Below are 23,392 nucleotides of genomic sequence, written 5' to 3'. Positions count from 1 at the left end.
ACATCTGCAAGCTCCAGTTGCAACCGAATAACAGAGTTGCCCAAACCTTTCCCGTTTATAAAGTACATTAAGTCAATTAAATTCACATGACATACAGAGAATCCTCTACAAAGTGCCTGAGAGAATTCTAAATATAAGTTGCTAACATAAGCTAAGAGCTATCATAAACAACATAATACCTATTTAAGTGACATACTCCCCAGTTAGTGCTTAAAACATAAGAAAATCTTTATTTCCTGTAGCACGTATGTACAAACTCTGCGCTCTTGCATAGCCGGAAATTATGTTTTTCCTTGAAACAAACATAGGCTCTGCAAGGATTCCACTTAGGTGGATGCCAGAAATGGTGCCAAAATCTCAACATCCTTTCCCTTCAACTGAAATGATCTAAGTACAAATTGGAAGATACTTAGTCTCTTTTAACACTGACAATAAAAAGAGAGTTAAAAAGAATCCAAAAGAGGACGGCTGCTAATCAAGGCAAGACTTGTGGCACAAACAAATCTTGTAGCCATAATCCTGTATCGTTCTCACACAGTATACATTTATCCCACTGTAGATATTGTCCATCATTATATTACTGTGGGAATGTAACAGAGGACCCTAGCTTTTAACTTTTTCATTCAAAAAGACAGTTTAATGAAGTCCTTTCTAACTACCTGGAGAAATCTGAATACTTTTGCCTCAAGAATCTTCCCGTCTGAACTGCCCTTCAATAATCTTGCAGTGAAAAACCTACTAAATTATTAAAAGCAAAAAAAATCTTACAATATAGATAATTTGGTATAGAATTCTTTCTACTTCCTCTTATTTTTAATGACTTTGATAGGCTCATAATGGTGCTGAAAAATATCATCAACATCTGCAGAAGGCTACAGATCCTCCATGTGCAGTGAATGATTCATTTCACTATTTAAATGACACTTAAAATTTTGTGAAATAATAACTCCTTTGTAAAAGCTAATTTCAAGCGTGAAAAGGTTTTGAAGATCATTTGTTATGGTGGTTATAATGTCCAAATTTACAAAGATTTTAGTAGATTTTAGTCTGGGAAAACCTTCCTTTTGGCAAGTTCTGTGGAAAATTTCTTCCAATATTAGAGCATTTAAAATTACATTAAATTAAATTTTATGTAGAATAAAGATCATCCAGTTGGAATAAAGCTGCTTTCCAACAGTTTAAAAGAATTCCATGTAACAAATTCAGGAAAGGAAATGTTAAATAATATGATGCCTGATTCTACTATCCAGAGAGTAATTTTGTAGAAAGGAGCAAATGCTCAGAATTAAATCAGACCAACACACACCAGTATAACACGCACTCTCTTGCAAAAAGGCGTCACAGGATCTTCACAAAATTCTCAGGACCAAAATTCAATCCAATATTCCTGTAACATTACTACCAGTAGCACAGTGCCCCCTAACCACACACTGGAGAAACAGTTTTATGCTACATTACAGGGAATAGTGCCACTAACACCACTTCAAATAACTGCTTTTCACAACTAATTACATGGGAATGTAAAAACATGAAAGGTTCTTGAATTTAATAACTTCAGCATTGGTCAGAAGGGGAAATTAGTAGGATAAAAAACACCAACTAGTGTCTTACTTGTCTGAGGTCGATGAAAGCTAACTGCAGGGTGTCTCCCTGGAATCCTGGCACAGGCTCAGAACTAGCAAACACTGCAAAAAAAAAAAAAAGGTTAAAATATTACGGATGTAGAGTCTTTTTTTTAATCTAACAGAAAAATCAAGCTCTATGCAATATAAATGCTAGGTAGCATAGTTTCATAGGAATAGTTTAATAACTCACAGTGATTAAACCCAAACAAACCGAAAAACAACCTTTTGACAGTTTTTCCAATAATCCTAAAGAATAATACTTTTAGGAGTATTATTAGAAATTTTGCTTAAAATTCTAACCCAGTAGTAATATTATGTCCACAGAAACCAAGATAGTTTTTAGTCTGAGGTGCATGATTACTGAAGAATTTCAAAATAATACCAATTCCATGGCTGTCACTGTATTTTCCATCCATGCTGTAAAACCTCCACCTCCAACCAAACAGCATTAAAAAGCAAACACTAAGGTGGGAATTAGCTTTATGGGTAGACAACAGGTAGAAAGCTCCACGTGCCATGGTCAGAGCAGAGCTAAAATGCCTGCTCACGTCTTTTAGCCTGCTTTTCAGTAACAAACTCCTGTTCATTTTGAACCCTAAACTGGCTGCCAGAATTGGCAGGCAAAAATATATTCATAATACAAAAAATTGCAATATGGTAAGTGAAAGAAAGTCAGCTATTTATTTAAATCAGGAAAAGACCAGTAGTTGTTAAAAATAAATACACTTTCTGTTGTTGTTATTATCCCAGTCACAAGTTAATAACAAGGACTAACAACCACGGCCTCACATCCCCACTCAGGTTAGATATATTATTTCAAAAGAACTTAAGAGTATTTTTCTTATGCCCTTCAGGTAGAGCTCCCAACAAAACAAAGTAGATACTACTGCAACAGCTTTACAGAAGCACTATCTGAAGCACTAAAAGGTAATATTTTTTTCCAAGTTTGAGAAACAGGTCATTCAATGGTAACGGAAACACAACATATGGATCCAATTTCCAGACCCAGTGCTAAACTCTACCGTTCCTAGTACTAACATTTATAAGTAATATGAAATCCTTAATATATTGTTTTAAATGGCTAGATAAAAAATGTGGATTATGTGGAAAACCACTGCTGTCTGAGCAAACATGACTGTAAAATAATGACCTCAAACATGTACTCCTGAATGCATGGTTTCAACTTAAAGCAGAGTAATGAATTCAAATCGACTATTTCACAAGTCTAAAAATGACTATATGGAACACAATTTTAGAGAAAGACTCTTACTTAAATGGTACAAGAAACTGCTAGGACCACCTCAGAATACTTAAAAATAGCTTAGTAAAAGATGGATATAGTATTAGAGTAGCAGCTTTAACAGTAGAAGCAGAATTTATTACTTGTATTACACTAGTGCAAAAGTTATTTATGAGAGTCATGTAATAGGAGAATGAATTCAACTGCAATACAACTTCATTCCTTATCAACTAAAGAAATAAAAAATAGCAATCAAATGCCTTAGGGAGACCACTGTAATGTCACAGAGAAGTGATGTCACAGACAAGTACTGGTAATATTGGCAAATGCTCACTGATTACTGTTTTCAAGGGTGAATTTTAAACTGTCTGGTCTTCCTACTTTACAAGTAACACCAACTTTCTAGAGGTGTTTTCAGGAAATTTTAATTGACCACAAACATGCCTTTAAAAAAAGAAAAAAGAAAGCTAAAACAAAACAGTAGAAACCTTAGACTCAGTATTTTATAGGGAAAGTTTTTTCATAATAAACTCTTTACATCAGCAAAGACAAATCAGCCTGTACAATCACCAACCTGCAGAATTACAAAAATGCCTAAGCCTAGGAACCTTAGGCACCCGTCTGAACATCTCAGGCTAAAGGCCTATGTGTCTACATGGCTGTTTTCTGGAGGCATTTCACGGCCACTAGGAACACCCTTTCTTAAGGACAGTGAAGCTGGGCTCCGAGGTCGGCCAAACCCAGAGTTTAAAATGGAACACCACACTCCAGCAGGGAATCCTAAGCAAAGCTCCACAGCAAACAGATGAGAAGAGATACATGAGTTGTGAGCCATGGCAGCACATCAATAAGGAGGATACACATGATGGTCAGAAGGGATTTTTTCTACACCCCTTAAACCAGAAAGGTAAGGCCCATCGGATCATCTGATCTGATCCTAACTTTCTGTTCATACACAGTACACTGCGACCAGTTTCTCCCACCAGGATCTCAGCTCTTCCAGCCACTCCACAATTGTAGCTAGCACCGGGAGAAAGAAGATCAATGGCAAAAAAGGGTTACAGAACTGAAAAGTAAATATAACTGAAAAGTGTGACCTTCAGAAAGTCTTTTCAGCTAGCTTTTGGCCCTTTATACTTTGGGAGATAGCTTCCTACAGCAGAATGCTCTTACATGCCACAGGGCAAATATTTGCATCTTTTCTGTGCTCATCAGGCGAAGAGAGTTTGGAATTTATCCTAATGCATTAAATAACGCAGAATATTTTTTTTTTCTCTATGTAATACCTACTAGTATTGCAGCCACAGAACAAGAAGCACACAATGTACCGAACTTAATTGTTGTATAAGCTTTGTTCTCCTAAACTACAGTTTTATATTATGAATGCATTTACACCATTAGGGACACTCATTACAGCACAAACATTTATTCTCACATTTAGAACACTCTGACAGGTGACTACAATAGAATTTGTTTCATTATTATCATTTCATGAGTTCAGAGGGCAAAAAGATAATCTACTTATGGTAACAGTCAGACAGTTCCCCCTCCGCCCTCAGCGCCGGGCTTTTAAGTTTTGCTAACAATTTTACAAAGCTAATTAAATATTTTCTACTGCACAGCATATTAGGAAGATATAAGAGCAGGATTAACATTCTTAATGTCTTTGTCCTAAGGGCCCTTTTCTAGATAGTAATGAAACACTGTCATATATACATCTTTTAATGTATTCACCCCCTACAATCATTCTAGGCTTAAAGAGGCTTTGCAGGGGTAGGGGACTGGTTAGTTGTTTGACTTAATGTGAATAAAAGCATTCTGGAATTTTATAATATAGGAGAATGACATGCAAAGATCACTATTAAACTGTCACTCTTAGGGGCAAACAACTGACTGTTCAGCAGTTTGAACCAGAAACTCAGATGTTTGGGAAAAATCAGTTGAAAATATACATTATATGAATCTGGTATTCACAAGGTTTTTGTTAACTTCTTCTCTTCCTTTGCTTCACTGATACTGTGTGTATAAAACAAGAACATTGTGGGTCCTCAGTATGTACAATCTCAACATACTTCCTGTAACAGGCAGTTTAAGAATATAGATAAGATAGGATCCAATGAAACAAATATGTAGTAATACAAAAACAGGCTGGTAGGTAACACATAAATTACAATGGTGAATATAAATGTTGCAAAGATTACTTCAGTCCATTTTCTTTTGAATTTTGCTTTGATCTTATAATTACATTTTGTATACAGGATATATGAGAATTGACATATACATATATGTAAGTATTAATGGAGATCTTAAGATAAAGGCTGTATCTACTAAATGGAATTTAAGACATCTTTAACTGTAAATTGTACTGAATTTCTCCATAATTCTAGATTTATTAACAGGTCTCTCAATTTTCTTGTCTCAAAATCCCATCTTTTAGACATCATCTGGTTGTGCCTCTCTGTCAGTCTGGGAATTCAGTACCTAATTCTTGACAAATAGTTTTGCTGTGGAAGAAATTAAAAACCAGAGTCCAGAGTTTGAATCAAAAGCTAAATTAGAACAGTTTAACTTCAGTCTCATAGCACTGATTCACAGGCGGGACAGCAAAGCTAGAGAAGTATTTTTCAAGGAAGAGCAGAGAATCAGGTGACTATCTCAGCTGCCTCAGCCACTTAGCAGCCCTGTTGGATGCTCCAGCTGTTCAAACACGCCTGGAGGGAGCCTTGCTGAGGGAGCTGCCAGCTGGCCAGGCAGCAGCCCCCAGTGCCAGCAAGGTCTTGCAGCTTCCTCTCCCTGCCATATGTGAGCGGCAGATGAAGGATGGCCCCCAGCGAGGGAAGTTAACCTGACTGCCCAGGTTAGGCAAAGGGAGAGGAGGCAGGTAAAGCAAGGGGCCTCCAGAGAAGAACACAGGGCCTTTTCAAGGAGAAACAGGATCTGGGTTCCTCAGCTTCTGGCATGCCCACCTGGAGACCACTTTTGGGTGTGCTCAGCAGAGAACACTTTGGTCAGGACGTCACTTGCTCTTGGATACTGCTGCCCTCCAAGCACTGGGTGAAAGGAGGGACTGCCAGGAAGCTGCACCTCTCCACTAAGCCGTGCTTGTTTACAGGCAAGACCCAAAACCTTTCCACCCTTTCAAATCTGGGTGAAGAAAGATGCCCATTCACCCAGATTTCATTCTGTTAACTAATCCTGCCTCACAATTCATCCATGTTAAAACACATTAAAAAACCTAAAACATTTAGTTCTTCAACAATTACAATGTCAGACAAGTTCTAATTCCTTAATGAGAAGCTGACATAAGCTTAGTAGATCTGGATGGTGTATCTGAAAAGCTAATTTTTTATTATGTACACCTTTCTTCCTGCAAAGTGAGATACAGTAACCCACATTTGAATTTCGTCTTCAAGAAATAGCCAACACCCCCTTCCCAACCCATTTCCTTCCTTGGGGAAGCAAAACATAACATTCAAGCAAAAGACTGCTTTTGGATTTATTCAATGGGACTTAGTACATTCTATTTTCCAAACAGTGCTTTGGGAATCTCAATCATCCTAGTGGAAATAACCACTGAGAAAGAATGGTATGAAATACAGGGGTAAAACACTGCTCTAGGTTATAAAATTTGCAGAGGAAGTAGAGAAATACTTTGATTAGAACAGAACAAACTGAAATCAAACTGAAATCCTTTGGAATGTTTGGAAGGAAACAAAAAACATGCTAGAAGAAGAGCAAGACGATGATGATGACTTCTTTTTTCCCTGACAAATCAGGAGATAAGACCACTTAATGCTATTATTATTGTTGAGCAAAAATATCAGGTATTTCCAGATTTTCCACTCTGCTTTTTGAAGTTAACTATAGATACTCCACTGTATGAAAATTTAGTGCAGGATAACAAAAATCACAGCTCACCACCAGACCACTTCCTTCCCTTCACCCTTATTTATTGGAAGTCCACTTATCACTCCACCTATCCCTTGCCACTAAGAAGAGCATTTACTGACTTTAACGGATTGCTGGATTGTTGTTTGGACCGTTCATTATTTTTTAACAGAAAAGAAAAAAACTAGTAAGTTATCACATTTTTCTGATTTTTTTTAGCTCTCTCCAGTTCATATTAGAAAGAATAAAATTATAATGGTAAAGACCAGAAAAAAATCCTACAATATTCACAAGAAACTTTAAAAGTTTACCTTCAGATATTAATAACTTTCTACATCTCATCTAAATTCTTAGTTCAAAATTCATCTCAGTATACTCTATTGTAAGCAAAATGTCAAACCCATTAATACAATACAGTAGAAAACTCCCAACAGTTGTGAATTATTTGCACACTCTAAGCACTAATTGAAATGTCACTGTCGTATCCATTAATCCCAAAGCATCAAAGAATAAAGCTGGGGGAGGGTGATGAGCAAGAACATAAATCACAGGCATCACAGTGAAGCCTGGAATGTGCCTGTGATGGACCTTATGAATGAAACCACATCAGCAAAGCAGTCTGAGCAAAATCTTGTGTCACTCCTTTATTCCACAGACTGCAAATGTGGTTTGTGGCAACACACTATTCTGACAAGCTTCCATAATCATATTGAAACTACTCAAAGGGTTTCTGTGCAAAACCAGGGTTTTTTTTTCCAGCATGCTTTAAAAGCTTTTCACAAAGGAAGAAATAAAGTTCATTCTATTAGCACTTGTACAGCCCATGCTAGAAATTACACAGTGGTGGAAGAATGCATTTTTCAGTTTTGAAGTTACTAGCTTTCTGAAACTTTCTAATTTTGGCCAAAGTTTTGGAATGTCCTGTCCATGCCATATACTCAGAATGACAGCTACATATGAAAAACCATGTCATCTTATATTATTTCATTATTTTAAAATAATGAAATGTTATAATTTTAGATTAAATAAAACTCTACTAAGATTTCTTCACTGATTAAAGTTTCTGCTGTGCATCAACCAAAAATGGTAGACAGAATGGTAACAGCAATTAGGATGACACCAATCAGGGCACATATCAGCCTTTGCCTGAGAAGAAAAAGGTCTGAAAACAACTCAAAGACCAGGTAACAGCTGGAAACAGTGACATTTCTCCCTTCTTTGCCATGAAAATATTGTTCATACTGTGAAAGTCACCTACAAGATGCATTTTACTGCTAGAAATCCCAGGGTGAAACAGGGCATTGGTAATCTACAGAGAGTAGTGAAGTACTGTGTTGCTTCACAGCTGGTATTTTAAATATTAGAAACAGAATAATACTGTAACAGACAAGCTTTCTTCAGTGTTACACTATTTGTTCAGAAGGCACATGATGGTTTAGTGGTTGCATTAATTCATCTTGTTTAGATGAATGATTATGATGTCAATATTATGAAATTCTGCTGCTGCACAGTAAGGCAGCAGCAGTTCTAGGAGCGAGGAAACCCTACATAACAGCACATTTAAAATTTGTATCATAGTAGATGAACTCAAGAGGAAACATTAAAATTTCATAGACATTTGACCTTTTTTCTTAACCATTAAGACATAATATTTATGTAGTCGTTTTGGGCAATTTTGTACTAAACTCGATCTTTGTTGGGTAAAGTGATTATGATCCCATTAGGAGTAACAGAAATGCATGTTTCAATTTAGATACTTAAGTTAAAAGAAAAGTTACATTAAAAAAAAATTCCCAGGAACGCCAACATACTTATAAATACTTTTACAAGAAGATGTACTGTAAAATTATTTTTTTAATAAAAGACTAAGTTTTAGTAGATTATGGAAAAGGATCACTATATAGCTTACACTAAGTAACTTTTTTCAATGTTAAGACCAATACAGATGGGAATATATACTTACATTCACACTGTATCACATCTAAATTAAACTGCTGAATTGCTCCCATGCTTATTTGTTTTAATTCAGTGTCCAGTAGCATCTGCATTAGGGACATTGAAAGATGCTGGCAGGCTGACATGCAAGCTGTCTGGGCCACTTTTCCCTAGTAGAGAAAGTAACAAGTGTTACAATAGAAACAAATTATATGTCACTAAAGAACTGCTCATTTGATTTGATTTTAATATACATTCTAAGTCTTAATTATACAAAACTTAGATTAGAAGGAGAGAGATCACACTTCCTGTTATTTCTTTGACCTATTAGATTTGTTTCTATTAGATCAGAGAACTAGATTAAATAGATGTTAAAGCAATTATTGATATTTCTTCCACCAATCCAACAGTCTTCATGAATACAAGGACATTTCCAACACAATGACAAAGTTGCTGAAGCATATGAACAGCTTTGTAAAGTTATTTAAATATTTTTACCCCAAACAGAATGAAAGCAAAAATGTGATGAAAATCAACATGCTGCATATTTTTAACAACAGCAAATTTTAAAACCCCTCAATTTTATATAAACCAAAATGATTGCAATTGGTTGGGGCATTTCTCGCAAGAGTTTATGCTAATTGTTGGTAGTTTAACTGCTCAGATTCCATCTCAAAGTTTGTTGCTAAATTATTTTAAAAATTCAAGCTTATTCATCATCTCAGGTGCTTATTAAATCAGTGACGTCAGTGATCAACCACTTACAAAATGAAATGTAGCCCTCTGCTGTACAAAATAGAAATAATTTCTCAATCATAGTCTAGCTGGCAATATTGCTCTGTATCATCTACATTTAATTGAGATAATTTTCCCAATATGAGATCAAAAAAACAAAACACAGTCAGACATTATTAACCCGAATAATTATTTAAAAATTAGTATAGAAAAATTTAAAGATAACAAAATTCTACCTTAAAGTTAAGAAAACCACTTGAGACCAACTACCAAACCAGATGGCACCATTCTATTCACAGCACTGCCATCTTTTAAAACAGAGTGATCTTGAGTGTCAAATGCAACTATATGAATCTCTGCAGTTTAATGTACTGAAACCACTCTTTTCAACTGATGTGTACATTACAACGATATTGAAACAAAGATAGCAACACATTTACACAAAAGAAAGCAAAAGAACGTAACAGCTACCGGAGCACACAGCACTATTGTTTTACTGCTATCCATCAGTACAGTGATGTCACTTGTTTCTCTAAAGTAATGGTTCCCCAGCTGTTTTCTGCAAAGTCAGGTTGATCAATTCACTGTTGACTCCCAGAAACACATGTAAATAATGAACAAATATAATGGACAACTCAGTGTCCCAAAAAGTTTGGAAATTTCTGATCCAGCATCTGAAGAGCCAGATCTTGTCCTTAATAAGTCAACTTGCTAAGATGATTGAATGTTCATGTGCGGAAAATTTTCATAACAGAAAGCAAAATTAGCCCCAAATACTTCATGCTTTAAAAATCCATTATTTGTTAAAAGTTAATAAAATATAGCGAATACAATGGAAAGCCTTCAACTCTCCTCACGTTTACACTGAAACATTAAATAGCTGTTGCTAATCTTTTTTAGCATTAGGGCACCTTGAACTGTAAGGAGCTTTTTATCTAAAATGACATGTCAGTTTCTTAATTGAAAATCTCAGAAAACTAAATAACATATTTGAGCAAAATAGATGAACTGACAACAAAGAATGTAAGAAACAATGCAAGAACAGCATGCTTAAAAGTCTCCCAAACCCAACAGCAATTATACTGGGAGACATGCAGCTCTATTCCCCAAGCAGAACAATATCAATATGAATGGGGGAACAAGAAGAAAAAAAGAATGGGCAAAAAAGGAAGGAAAAAGGGAGGTGAGAAGGGGACTAAATGGGCCACAGTTCATGTAATTACAGTGTAGTGCGTTTGAAATACTTAATGGAAATGTCATTTTGATTTAATGGAACAACTAGTGCATCTCTGTTTAATGTACTGCTCCATCAAATCAGCTCCATGTCCTATTTATGCTGCCACTATAATGTAATAAAAGTTCATCCAGATTAATAGGTTGTCATGAAAAATTTTACCATTCAGTTTATTTCATATGGAAACAATGTGTACTCCTCTGTTATCTTAAATAAATGACAGAATTTTATATTTCTAACAAGCACGTGTAGTTAATTGTTATAATCTGGCAAATATCAATAGTACTGGAGCACAAGATAATGATTACAATACAGAAATGACACAGCTAAAGCCACTCTGACTTTAAATAAGTATCAATACATGTACGTTTAATGTTGGTTTTAAAGTTTCATTGAATGGAAACATCCTAACATGTAAATTATTTCCAACTATGTAACTTGAACTACAGGCTTATTGTTCAAATGACACATCAACAAACACTACAAATTTACTACATATGGTTGATACTTAATAAAAATAACTTAATAATCTCAAATTTAGAGAAAAAATAAAGCTATGCATATCTAGCAAAATGCTGAATTTTAGCTTAGAGAAATGTGAACTATTCTATTATCCTCTTCAAAATTCAGTGCTTCCCAGTTCAAAATACACTGGATGTATGATACCCAGAAAAGAATGAAATTAACATTTGTGTTTGAAAAAATAGGATCCAGTTAAAAATTCATCTCCAAATTTACAACATCTACCATATTATCAATTCTTTGCCAATTTTTCATAAAGCATTTTGAAGAGGAAATATAAGGATTTGTGAACACAGCAATAACATTTATTTTTCAGGATTACACGAACGTCAGTTAATTTTAAAACAGTCTTGATGTCTGTTAATTTTGCTTTTTTAAAATGCTATTATTATTTAAGAGAATGGGGGTGGCCATGGTTATCTGGCAATTAAATACCTATATTCAACAGCACGCAGAGATTCAGCAGGCTTCTCACATTCACCCCAGTTGCCTTCCATTTGGAGACACTACTATTGTCTCTGCTGTGCCTATGCTAATTGCTCCTATCTACAAAACCTATTCTTCCACTCAATCAGTGTAAAGTTTAGGAAACAAGGACCCTATTCTATACGCAAAAACACCTGCTAACAGTGTTAAAGGCAACTGTTTTTTCACCCAGCCTTCACATTTTGCTGAAATACAAGTTTGTAAAAAGAGAAAACCCTTAGACAAACTTCTTATATTTCAAAGGAGCCTGTAAAGAGAATCTGCTGACATATTAAATCCTTTTTTATAGGACCCAAAAGCTTTTCTCCCTAGAACAATTGTAGTAAAGAGACATTTGGCTCCTAGGAAATTCCCAAAGGGTCAGCCATATGCATCCTTCCACGGCACCTTCGCGGTGCTGCTTTCTAAAACCCATGCTAGCTGTCTCAAAAGCAGCTTTCATCATTCACTATGGTGTCAGTCAATATGATTTATGGACTGCATTCAACAAAGTCAAAGCATATAGAATGAGAAATATGACTACAATCTGCTAATTTGTTTTGTATTGAGCCACTTAGGAGTCAAAGACCTGATGTCAGGCTGAGACCAGCAACACAATTAAGCAGCCAGTGACAGATTCATCCATCCTCCCTGCCAGGCTGTGCCAATCAAAGACAGCATGAAGCAGCAGTTGCAAAAGTCAGTAAGAAAACCCATTCTCTAAGTAGCCTGTGGAGGCTGTTGATTGACAGTTTTTGAATATAGCTGCAGAAAATCACCACCCCTTCACCCTCACTGCAAGCTGTGAAATGAGGCTTTTGCTGCCAATCACAGAAACAATAAAATAACACAAACTGCCATCCTCAGCATAAAAAGAAAATAACAAAACTTATCTGTTAAATCTAAGATGCTAAGGTGAAGAATTAATTTAGCAATATGAAATAATATAATGTTATTCTTTCTGAAAACGCAAATACATTAAACATACAAATTTTATCACTCAAGGTTAAAAACTCCAACTTTTGAACTATTGATAGAATACAAGTATACTAAAAACATGAATGGAATTTTTAAGAATCAATTTTGCTTCCAGTGTCTGTTCCAAATGCTACTGAAACAATGAAAAATACCTAATTGAAAGTAATTTGCAACAGTCTCTTTTCAATGGCCACTCTTTTCCAGCTTTGTATTGACAAGGCCCATACCAAGAATAAAATTTCAGTTAATTCTAAACTTAGATTAAAACCACTTACATATAAACCCACTATAATTTCCAGTTAACTGATCTGAAAATATAAGGTAACATTTTTTCCTAACTCTTCAAAATAAAACTAAAAAAGTTAGCTCCTTAATAACAAATTTGGTCATCCAATTTATTTCATGAGATCAGTGGCTGTGCAATGAAATTTTAGTTTGTTTTTCGATTCAAAGCATTTAACAGCACTATAAACTGCAAGATGAACTTAAAATGGGACATAAACATAATCTCCAAAGACTAAAATCTTGTGAATTCAGAAAAAAGAACCATTAAAAAGTGCATGGCTTTCCAATTATAACCTTCCAAAAGCCACATGGCTTCTGTGTTCTACATTGCTGAAATTCTGCTAGCCCTCCTTCATGAAATAACCAGCAGCCTGAGACCTGTACAATACTAACAGGAAATATTTCTACACAAAACACAGAGCTCATGACACCTATTGGCTTGACAGCTCACCAGGATGCTGAGTATTCAAATGATAGAAGTGTTGACTGAACGAACCACCACTGTCATCTAAGTCCAACCTTCTACTTGGAGCACTGCTGCCAACACTGCTTCAGGTCCATTGACCTTTTTTCCTGTGGACCCTTCAAAGTAACTGAGGATGGGAATTCAGCAGTCACTTTGTGCAATCTCCTTCAACACTGCACTACTCTTCAAGCACACCTTCCCCCTCATATCAAAGCTCCACCCCCCGAGCTTCTACGTGTGACCCCAGTCACATCTGAATTTGTCAGTCCAGCCAAGAAGTTTGGCTCCATCAGTTTTGTATTTGTCCTCCAAGAGGTTGTAGGCTGCCACTGGATCTCTCCTTAGCCTTCTCTCTGACAGACTAAACACTCCACCTCCCTACACCTCCACTCGTAACTTGTGCTCTAGGCTCCTAACAACTGCTAGATCCATAATCCAGGTTTTAGTAATTTTATTAATATTAACCTCATCACTTTCATTATCACAGCAATGCTTATGCCAAATCAAAATAAATTTCTCATATGAAAAAAATTACAACCTGAAAATAACCAGGGGATGGGAGAATTCTTAAATGCAATTCATCAGCTTCTTAAAAAAATTTTAAAAAGCAAAAAACTAACACCAGAACACACATTCCCCTGACCCCAGACAAATGTATCAGAGGAACGATGGAACTTTCACTGATTCTTTATTCAGCTCTATCACTCTATCCTAATTCTGTATGCATGTCTCACAGCTGTATTTTGATACCTGACCTTTCTTTCAAGAGGTCTCAGTCTCTAAATTACCTCATTTGGGATGCAAGGCACACCCCATCAACCTTCTGCAAGGTTTTTAGGACTCCTGCTGTCTGTCCCAGTCTATGAAAGCCCAATGTTAGTCATTAACCTGATCCCTGCATGCATCCACACAAGGTACACAGCAAGTTATCAACAAAACAGAAAGGGTCTTTTTATTAAATGATTAAAAATTGAAGCAATAAGCCTGCAGGCAGTTAATAGTTTTTCTGTTCACATGCTTTTTTTCTTCATCTTGCATCTACTTACCGACATAGCTGCATGGTCATTGTTGTTATGCTGAGAAGGAAACCAGTAAGGCAATCAAAACAAAAAAATTAAGATGTACTGTCAACTTCAAAAAAAAAAAAAAAGAATAAAAAAATTGGTAGCAATAAAAGATAAGGAAAAGCTTACAAAAAGAACAATTATAGCTAAATAATATTTTTTTTTTAAACCTCCGAACTTACATAGTATTTTGATGAAGTGTAACAAAGAGATTATAACTTAAATAATTCTAATTCGGCAATAATATGTTTTTCTGTAATCAGGAACTGTATGCCAAAATATCAAAGTAGCAAACTTCAAATGACAGTGTCCATTGAAATGCCTTTCCAGAAACTTTTCATTACAAGAAAGAATACAGTCCAAAAGTCTTAGGTTAAAAAAGAAATGTCATGTTCACTATAATGGCTTACAGAGGCTATCTGTATGTTATTAACATACTTTGTTCAAGCAAGATTTAAAATGGTTCAGGATAGAAAGAATCTACATATAACATGACCCATGAATAAATTTTAACATAAAACTTAAGGCAATGTAACTGTAGGGTGGAAGGAAGCTGTTTACTTTTCCAACATTGCTTTGTAAGTACAGTAAACACAGAAGAGAAAACTAACATGCAAAACTCGAGAGGGAAAAAAAGCTTTGGAGACACAAGACATTTCCAATGATTCAACAGAAATATCAGAGCCCAACTAACTTAGGTCACTTTGTGTGCAGATTCAGTACAGTTCATGGTCTACCTGATTTAGAGCTCTAATATTCCAATGAAAATAATACAAATTGCATAAAACAGATATACAACGTAAGATGTATTTTTGAAAAGATATGCCTACATTGGTACAGAAATACTTCAGTACAGCCCCACAGGAAAGCACAAAGGGAGACATACCCCTGTGCATTTACACAGCATTATACATACAGCAAAAATAAAACAAGATTCTAATGACAGGAACCCAATGACTGCAACCAAAAAAAAAAATTGTTAAAGAACATATTATAACACCTCTACAGGCACACTAGTGTTTGAAACAATACCAAAGAGAAAGTCACTGATCCTGGAGTGTGACAACAAAGAACTAGTCTGGCCAACTAGTGTCCCCAGTCCTAGCCCAATGCCCTCTAACACAATTGGGTGTGTGAAGGTAGAAGAGAAGAGACCTCTCTACTTGCCCCACTCTTTTGCTTACTAGAATTGTGGCCACTGTGCTAGGAATTTGTTCTTTGACTTCTAATTAAAGAAAAGGTTCTGATAAACAATTTTGAGCAGTGGAGTGTTTCTGCCAGCCATACAAAAATTATTATGGAAGCAGCGCTATGACATTAATGGAATGATTCATTAATGAAAATTAATTCTAAAACTATTCCAAACCTTAATCATAGCATGTGAAAATCTAGCTTTGTTTATCACTCCAAAGCACTTACTATTTTAATGAGTTATAGAACCTGGTTCTGGGCTAATCTTGGAAAATACCTTTGCTATAAAGTTTCTCTAAATGAAAATAACTTACTAGTACAAATCTAACTAGAATCATCATAGTGTGCACACATTTTCATATAAACTCCACAGCTCACACAACATTCACAGGACAGTATGTTTCAACAATTGGCCAAGATAGAATAGGAAACTAAATGCAGGATAAGTAAACAAATACAAGAAACCTCTTGCCACAGCAGACTACTTGTCCATAGAATTCTACATCCTGCCTGTCACATGACCAGAGTTTGAAATTACAGAATAACCTCCCTACAGAAACTAGCTTTCTCCAAAGGCTGACTTGTACCCCCAGGCACCTAATTCTATACCTTCCACACTTTTTAAGTCCTAATACCACAGCTGCTTCTTTGCATTCCTCTTAACACTTTACTTCATTTTGTCTGTGGCTCATTTTTGAACAGCCACTTAGCAATATACATTCATGACAGACTTCTGTACATCCTGCTCTACAAATTTCACATCCCTTAACTGCCACATGCATTTGGTCACTGAGGAGCACTGCCATTTGTTCACGCTGCTTTGTATACTAAGTTACAATGAATTACACTATCTAACAAACTTGCTATTCTTTATCAAAAAACGCTCCACTGATTTGGCACAGAAGCACATGCCTCACATGACACATTCACATCAGTACCACATGACACATTTTGAGTGGGCTTTGTCTTTGAGTCAGTTAAAAGAACAGGAGACTGAAGAATCACAGTCTCTGTGTAAGAACCAGAAGACAAGATAAGCCTGCGAGCAACTTCAACATCTTGCTGTGCACGTAAAGAAATTTTTTCTCTCAGTCTGAAGCCTCAAAACATCCTATGCATTGAGGACTTATTCTTTATAAGCACTGCAGGTAGGCAAAGCACTCAGACATCAGTGTGACTGTAACAACCAAGGACAAGCTGATAAAAGGCAGACGTAGCTTGAATTACTTACTGAAGTCACTCCAGACCTATAAAGCTATATGAGGGTATCATTACGATATTATCATAATGATATCATGATATATGATGATACCATTATGATGATAGGCCAAACTAGAAATAGTTTTTTTTATCTGAAGGCAAGGGGAAATCAGACAACAGAATGTAACAATTCACACGTAAGACAGGTTAACAGTACCCTTTTTCCTGGGACAAAATAACACAGGATATATTTAAATATGAACAAGGATTCATTCAATGAAGCTCTGTTAACTAGAATCAAATAACTTTTATGATCAAAAATATTTAGTTAAAAACCTTGGAGTATACAAGAACTTCATAATCTTATACAAAAATGCAGGATTTATACCAATTCTGCATTTTTTTGAACCAATGTATGTGCACACAAAACCGAGATGATTAACCAAAAAGGCTCTAGAAAACTGCATGAGTTCTTACACTATTTGTATATTAGTTGCTGGTAACAATAATTAGACAATAGTATTTGAAAGTATTTTCTAAGTATTCTGATGGGTAAGCTCCACCAACCTACTCATACACATTTGGCAATACTTTTGTGCTGAGAAAAACTTGAAAATACAGCTGTCAACATGCGCACAAATCAAAAACCAGAACTTTTTGTTCAAACCTTACTGTTTTAAAATAAAATGATGTTCAAATAGCTTGAAATTAAACTTAATTTTGAACACTTACAGGTAAATGAGTAAAAACTTGAAACGTGCTTCTCAAAAAGTTTATTAGGTCCATTAAATATCCACTGGCTCTTCCATCTGACTCAGACATTGTCCAATCATAATCAGCAATCTGAATAAATTCATCTATTTTTTGGTTAAGTTTTGTATATATTTCTCCTTCTGCAGCATGCCTTGCATCCTGAAAAAAAAAAAAATTGTGCAATGCTTGTCAGAATCCTAAAATATTATTAATGCAGATAAAACTATATCCATTAACAAAACTGAAGTCTTGTGTTTTTCTTAGATTAAAAAATATTTTATTGAAATTGGTACTTTAATGTCTGTCTTACATCTGAGGCTCTGGTTTTCAAAACACTCCCATAATGCATACTATGAGTGTTTATAACACTGTGAGTGCTTACAGAATAATCAAAGTTTTCAGACAAGTTAATTTGAAAACAAAGCAATTTGTTTATTTTCTTCACAACATCCATCTTTATTTCACCCTTACAAATTTATCAACCCTGACACAAAGTTGATTTCTCTTTTACAAAGAAAATAAAAAAGAACCTAATAATTTTGTCTTTTATGGACAGAGGTCAAGCAATCACATGATTTTTATGTAATTACTGTCTTAAAGCTGCACATCTGAAGAATACTCATAGTTTTTCATCCTCCTTTAAATATACTGATCATCACACAGCCTGATTCAGAGCACTCCCCAGTGCTCCTACTTTTGTTCTGCCACACCCTGGATTCTACTCTTTGGAACAGCAAAGTTCTGCATTTATTGTGAACTGAGTTGACAATGCTGTCTCTGCCTTGTTTGCACAGGGGACATACTCAGAGATGCAAAAAGATCTATGTGCAGATGCTTGTGTGTGTGTTGCTAGGAAGTTGTACTTTTGCCAGCCTGGAGTTTAAAGATATTGAGCATCTTTCTAACTTGGGCTCAACATAAAATTTTCTTCATTGATATGGAGAAATAACTCAAGTAAGACACTTGATTTAAATCAAATGGATCAATTGCTTAAGGTTTTAAGTAGGTAAAAATAGCCTGGATATACTGAAGCAACAAAAAAGCAGATGAAACTCCCATCACTACTTTCCTCTGGAAGAAAGCCATCCAAAAACCATGGCATCTGAGAAAAGTGTAAATAAGAAAGGCAAAAGAAAAAATAAAAATATTCACAATTATGCTTAAAGGTGTCCTCAGACTGAGTGTGCCAAATTTAGTCTTCAATCAGGCCCTAGGCTGAGAGGCACTTCAGAAGCAAGCAAGAAAGTATGCGGCCCTGCCATAAATAAATATCGAAGTATGATTCACTAAAATAGCATTTTTACTGCCAAACCAACTTGAGAAAGCCTCCACTGAACAGGTCTCCAAATCCAACGTGCAAGAAGCTGGGAACCTGTCAGCATGTCAAAGGAGTATGTGGATATCCACAATTTTGTAGACGGCCATGACTAAGAAAGTTTCAATTAAAGTCAAGTCTACATTTTAAGTTTCTAATTAGCAACAAAACCTCAGTTGCAACCATTTATAATGATGGGACTTATACATCTGCCTAGGTTTAGAGCAAAATTGCTTCAATTATTTTTTTGTTTGGAATTGGATTTTTTTTTTTTTTTTTAATCTAAGACATTCATGGAGTGGTTGTATCACCTTTAACAGTTAAAATTGTTTTCTGGCAATGGCAAGACTTGTCCTCCTGGTTTTGTTTTGCATTTAAAAAAATACACTGTAGATGTAAAAGTTCATCTCATGGAATGTAAACGTGACCAATGCTGCTAATAAAAGGAGATTTTTGACCACTCTGAAAGAATGGAGGTGACACAATTTGCCACCAGGAGATGAATTTAATAACAGTAGAACATACCAAACTCTGTGAGGGCCCAGCTGGGGAACTGTGAGCAGTTTTTCATTACAATAGAAAGGAGAAAGAGAGGGATTAACAAGAAAAGAATTTTCTACTATAATTGGAGAACATTGTGCTAACAAATTCTCCAGGCAAGTAGACAGCAGAGAAACCACACACACAAAAAAACCCTTCTGTTTGCCAGCATTTATCCCATATTTTTCCAAAGTGCATAGATGCTAAACTCACTAAGAACAGACACCCCATTGAATCCTTCCAACAAAACTTAGTTTGTAGGAGTGTTAAACATAACTGTTAAACAGCATTAGCAATCTACAAAAAAACCCAACAACTTGCAAATGCACTTATTAAATGAAATTCAAGGATAAAGAATATATTACCCCTTAATGAAATCAAAGACCATGGCTGTATTAAGTGTTTTTGAATGCATGTTTGATTGGTAAAAAGATAATGAATTGCCCTTAGAGGAAAATAGCTATAGATACACAAATTCCAAGACACACATGCACTATTGGCACACAAGCAAACTAGGCACCCTGGACCAAAATTATTAAAGCTGCTGGGAGGGCAATGGTAACCAAGTATGGTTGCTAGGCCACAACCTTTCTGTCTTGCCTTACGCACTAAATCCTTAGCAAAACAAGCAACAGCTAATGGGAGAATCGTTAGCTATCAACTGGAAATATGAAGTGTCTTGCAATGATGATACCTTATTCCACCTCACCCACCTTTTAACAGCTATGCCAGAGGGTATATTACAGTAGGATAGGCTATATACTGCATCAAGAGATAAAACGAATTGCAGAAAACAGAACTCTCTCAATGGGATTAATCCTTTTTACCCCATAAATACAAGAAATCACTACTTTGTTTCAGTGTACATGGAAAAAACGCCAAACATCTAAAGTACAAGTTGCAGCTGCTGTAGAATCCCTGACAACTTTTACTTTTGTTTTGCAGTTTAAGTTTTAAAAATATCATAGAATAACTCTAGTTCAAGAACTAGTTGTTAATACTTCCTTCATGCTAATACTTACACTCTTTGAAAATACATCACAAAATAATTCTACTGTAGAATAAAAAAATAGATACAAACATTTTAGATTAAGGTAGCTGGTTTGCTTGATTCCATTCAGAAAAAGGGAGAAGTTACACAAACTGGAGCTTAATCTAATTAAAGCTTCTGGTGAAGTTAAGCTTTGACTGCCATTTCACAACTTAATAAAAAATAACTTGAAAGATAATATTGAGGCTTCTCACATACTGACATATTCCAGATCATACTAATAACATAAAAACCACTGTTTATCTGCTCAGTGTTACAACTGAATGCTTAAGAGTTCAGAATTATTTAAGAAACAAAGATGAGAAGACATGCAGCTTTGCCCTCACCCTTCTTGTTTTAAAAAGCTTCATTTACGTAACTTTTCAGCCACAGTCATATAACAGATGAGATATACCATACCTTAAACGTAGAAAGTCCATAAAGTCTTGCAGTGTGAACAGTCAATTGTGAAATATTTGTAACGTTAGATATAAAATCCTCAAGGTATTTACAGGCTTGCTCCAAGTGTGTTGTGTTGATGATAATTTGAACGAGCTACAAGAGACAAAAAATACTTGTAAAAATCTTTTTATATCACCTATTGTCATTTAATTTTGTAAATGGTTACTTCTTTCAGGAACAATGCTACTAGAAATTCATTTCAGTACTTCAGGTTACCACCTATTTCCTGTTAGTTTTCAAGTTTGTATTTAAATACTACTAAGGAGTAATAATGTAGTTTAAATAGCAATTACACCACTTCAAAAAGAAAGATTTCAGACACGTACTCAGTAAAATAAATCCAACTGATAGTTTAGAATTAAAAAATGGAAAATGAAGGAAAATATATTGCTGAAATATAATCACTAAACTGCACCATTTGATAGTTTTTTAAATTTACTGCTCTTAAAAAGTCACAACACTGTCTGCAGAATGATGCATTCAAGTATATCTTATATCCCACTCCACTCTATTTTTCATAGAAAGAGAGAGAAACCCAACATCAGTGGCACTAACTGCTAGACAGAACACACAAATCACACTCTGCCTGTAAACAAATGTGAATATCTTTGGCTTATTTTCTTCAACTCTTTGTTTATTATAAAAACCACAAAACTCTTTCATTGTCATGTCTCTCAAAAGGCACCCCTGGTCCCAACACTGTATTGTTCTTATATATGTAATAGATATTGATGCTTTTTACACTTATTTTCATTTTTAATTTTAAAACAAACATGACTTGATTTTCTTATACTGTGGTGTCAATATCTGTGTATCTACATTTACAAAAATAGTTTCAGCATGGAATGTTTAAAAATCCATAGTTTTGAATATGCATTTCAAAACTTACCTCTGTTAAACCTATATGAGGTTTTTTAATTAGGTTCTGTAAACAACTACTTAGAGTTCTTGTAAGCAGCAAATTTGTAGATTTTCTGAGCATATCATCTATTTCTGTTGAACTGAAAAAAAAGGTTTATTTTTATAATTATGCTGTACGTAGCAATACTTTAACAGCAATACTTAATAATTTTAATTTCTTGCCTGCAAAGGGAACTTTTGATGCTAAGAATTCTCTACGTGTATTTAAATTCTGGTTGCTCCAAGTTTTCTGCGATCTAGCAGATAGAACACCTCTTTCACCTACCAAATTATCCATTAACTGAATTTCAACACTGAAGAAAAATCTGTTATTTTTAGATTTTGGACATGTTTATTGACACAACAGTTCACGAAGATTAATTTGTGGGTTTTAATGAGTTACTAAGGAGGTCAACATGTGCTCATTAGTACGTGTAAATTATAAACAGTATCAATTAAGAATGTGTGAAAGGGAGTAATTTACATCTTTAACAGTGCAGAAGTGGGTGACAAGGCCACAAATACCTTCCAGATTTCAAATCTCTGAATTCTGTTTTATGCAATTAAAACCAAGCTTTTGAAGGCCAGAAGAGGAAAGGAAATGGATGAATTGTGATGTTTTCCATCAGAAAAAGCTGGAACAGGAGAGGGAGTGAACATGCAGGCAGCACGTTCTGTTGCAGGAGAAATCATTGCAAAGGAAACTCAAAGCGCTGAGAAGGAAAACACTAGGAGGTAATCGGGGATGCTAAACAATTATTCCTGAAATGGTCAGTATCAAAGTATACTTTTCAATCTTTACATGCTTTGTTAAATAAATAAATTCTCTAGATCATTCAAACTGCTCAATACTGTTTAAAGAACCCCAACAATGTTTTAAACTGCTTAGCACACCAAGCAATGCTCACCGATGCACATATTATATAGTTATATACATATCCATGTATGTATAAATATCTGCTACAGCACTGGGAACCATAGATTAAATACATATGAAAAAATACACATGTAAATTATGAAACAACCATAGCAAGCAAGTACACAAGAAAGCGTATTTTCATTTTGGTATATATTTTCAGGTCACCTGAAAGTTACAAGCTACTTTACAGCCACATTCCTGATAGTTCAAGCTTACCTGCGGTGAAGTGACTCTGAAAATTTAAGGCTTGCATAAATAAATTCCTTCACCTGCATATAAATTTGAGGCACTGACTGAGACATCGGAAGCTTCTTTGGAAAGGACTGCTGAGAAAATAAAATATAATACTGTCTTAGACTTGAAATTGATTCCAACAAGAGCTTGGTACTAAACACAACAATTAGAAAGCCACTTAACATTATCAACATTTTAATCTATCTAAACCTTTCCTGATTTTCATCAAATACAAAGCTGCATGTGTTGAGATGTTTTAACATCTGTTTAAACAGCTTATAAGCAGAATAGAATTTTACCATTTCTTTAAATTACAATAAAGTTTGGAGATTTTATGTAATTCAAGATGCCCCTGCAGAAAGCAATTTACAAACATACAGTAAAAAACAAGTCACAAACTGCTTTTAATCT

The 23,392-nt window shown here is 35.1% G+C and overlaps 1 protein-coding gene across 7 annotated transcripts in view; it reads right to left on the bottom strand.

The window, feature by feature from the left end:
* The window catches only part of EXOC6 (exocyst complex component 6), an 88,558-nt gene that overhangs the window by 22,769 nt on the left and 42,397 nt on the right, over positions 1 to 23,392 (bottom strand). For 3 of the 7 annotated variants that reach the window (XM_066191188.1, XM_066191191.1, XM_066191189.1), the window contains exons 15-20: positions 22,964 to 23,073; positions 21,818 to 21,929; positions 20,887 to 21,021; positions 17,561 to 17,740; positions 8,717 to 8,858; positions 1,612 to 1,685 (exon numbers count right to left, since the gene is read on the bottom strand). In XM_066191188.1, coding sequence (XP_066047285.1) covers positions 1,612 to 1,685; positions 8,717 to 8,858; positions 17,561 to 17,740; positions 20,887 to 21,021; positions 21,818 to 21,929; positions 22,964 to 23,073 — 753 coding nt within the window. Of the gene's footprint in view, positions 1 to 1,611; positions 1,686 to 8,716; positions 8,859 to 14,419; positions 14,450 to 17,560; positions 17,741 to 20,886; positions 21,022 to 21,817; positions 21,930 to 22,963; positions 23,074 to 23,392 lie in introns of all 7 variants that reach the window. The other 4 variants (XM_066191186.1, XM_066191192.1, XM_066191187.1 and 1 more) reach the window with 3 other exon arrangements.

The sequence above is a fragment of the Chamaea fasciata genome, unplaced genomic scaffold (genome assembly GCF_029207755.1).
Source record: "Chamaea fasciata isolate MVZ Bird 193981 ecotype frontalis unplaced genomic scaffold, bChaFas1.0.hap1 SCAF_9, whole genome shotgun sequence".
In the NCBI taxonomy this organism is placed as follows: Eukaryota; Metazoa; Chordata; class Aves; order Passeriformes; family Sylviidae; genus Chamaea; species Chamaea fasciata.
The sequence above is the reverse complement of the archived record's forward strand: the minus strand, read 5'-3'. Positions and strand labels throughout refer to the sequence as shown.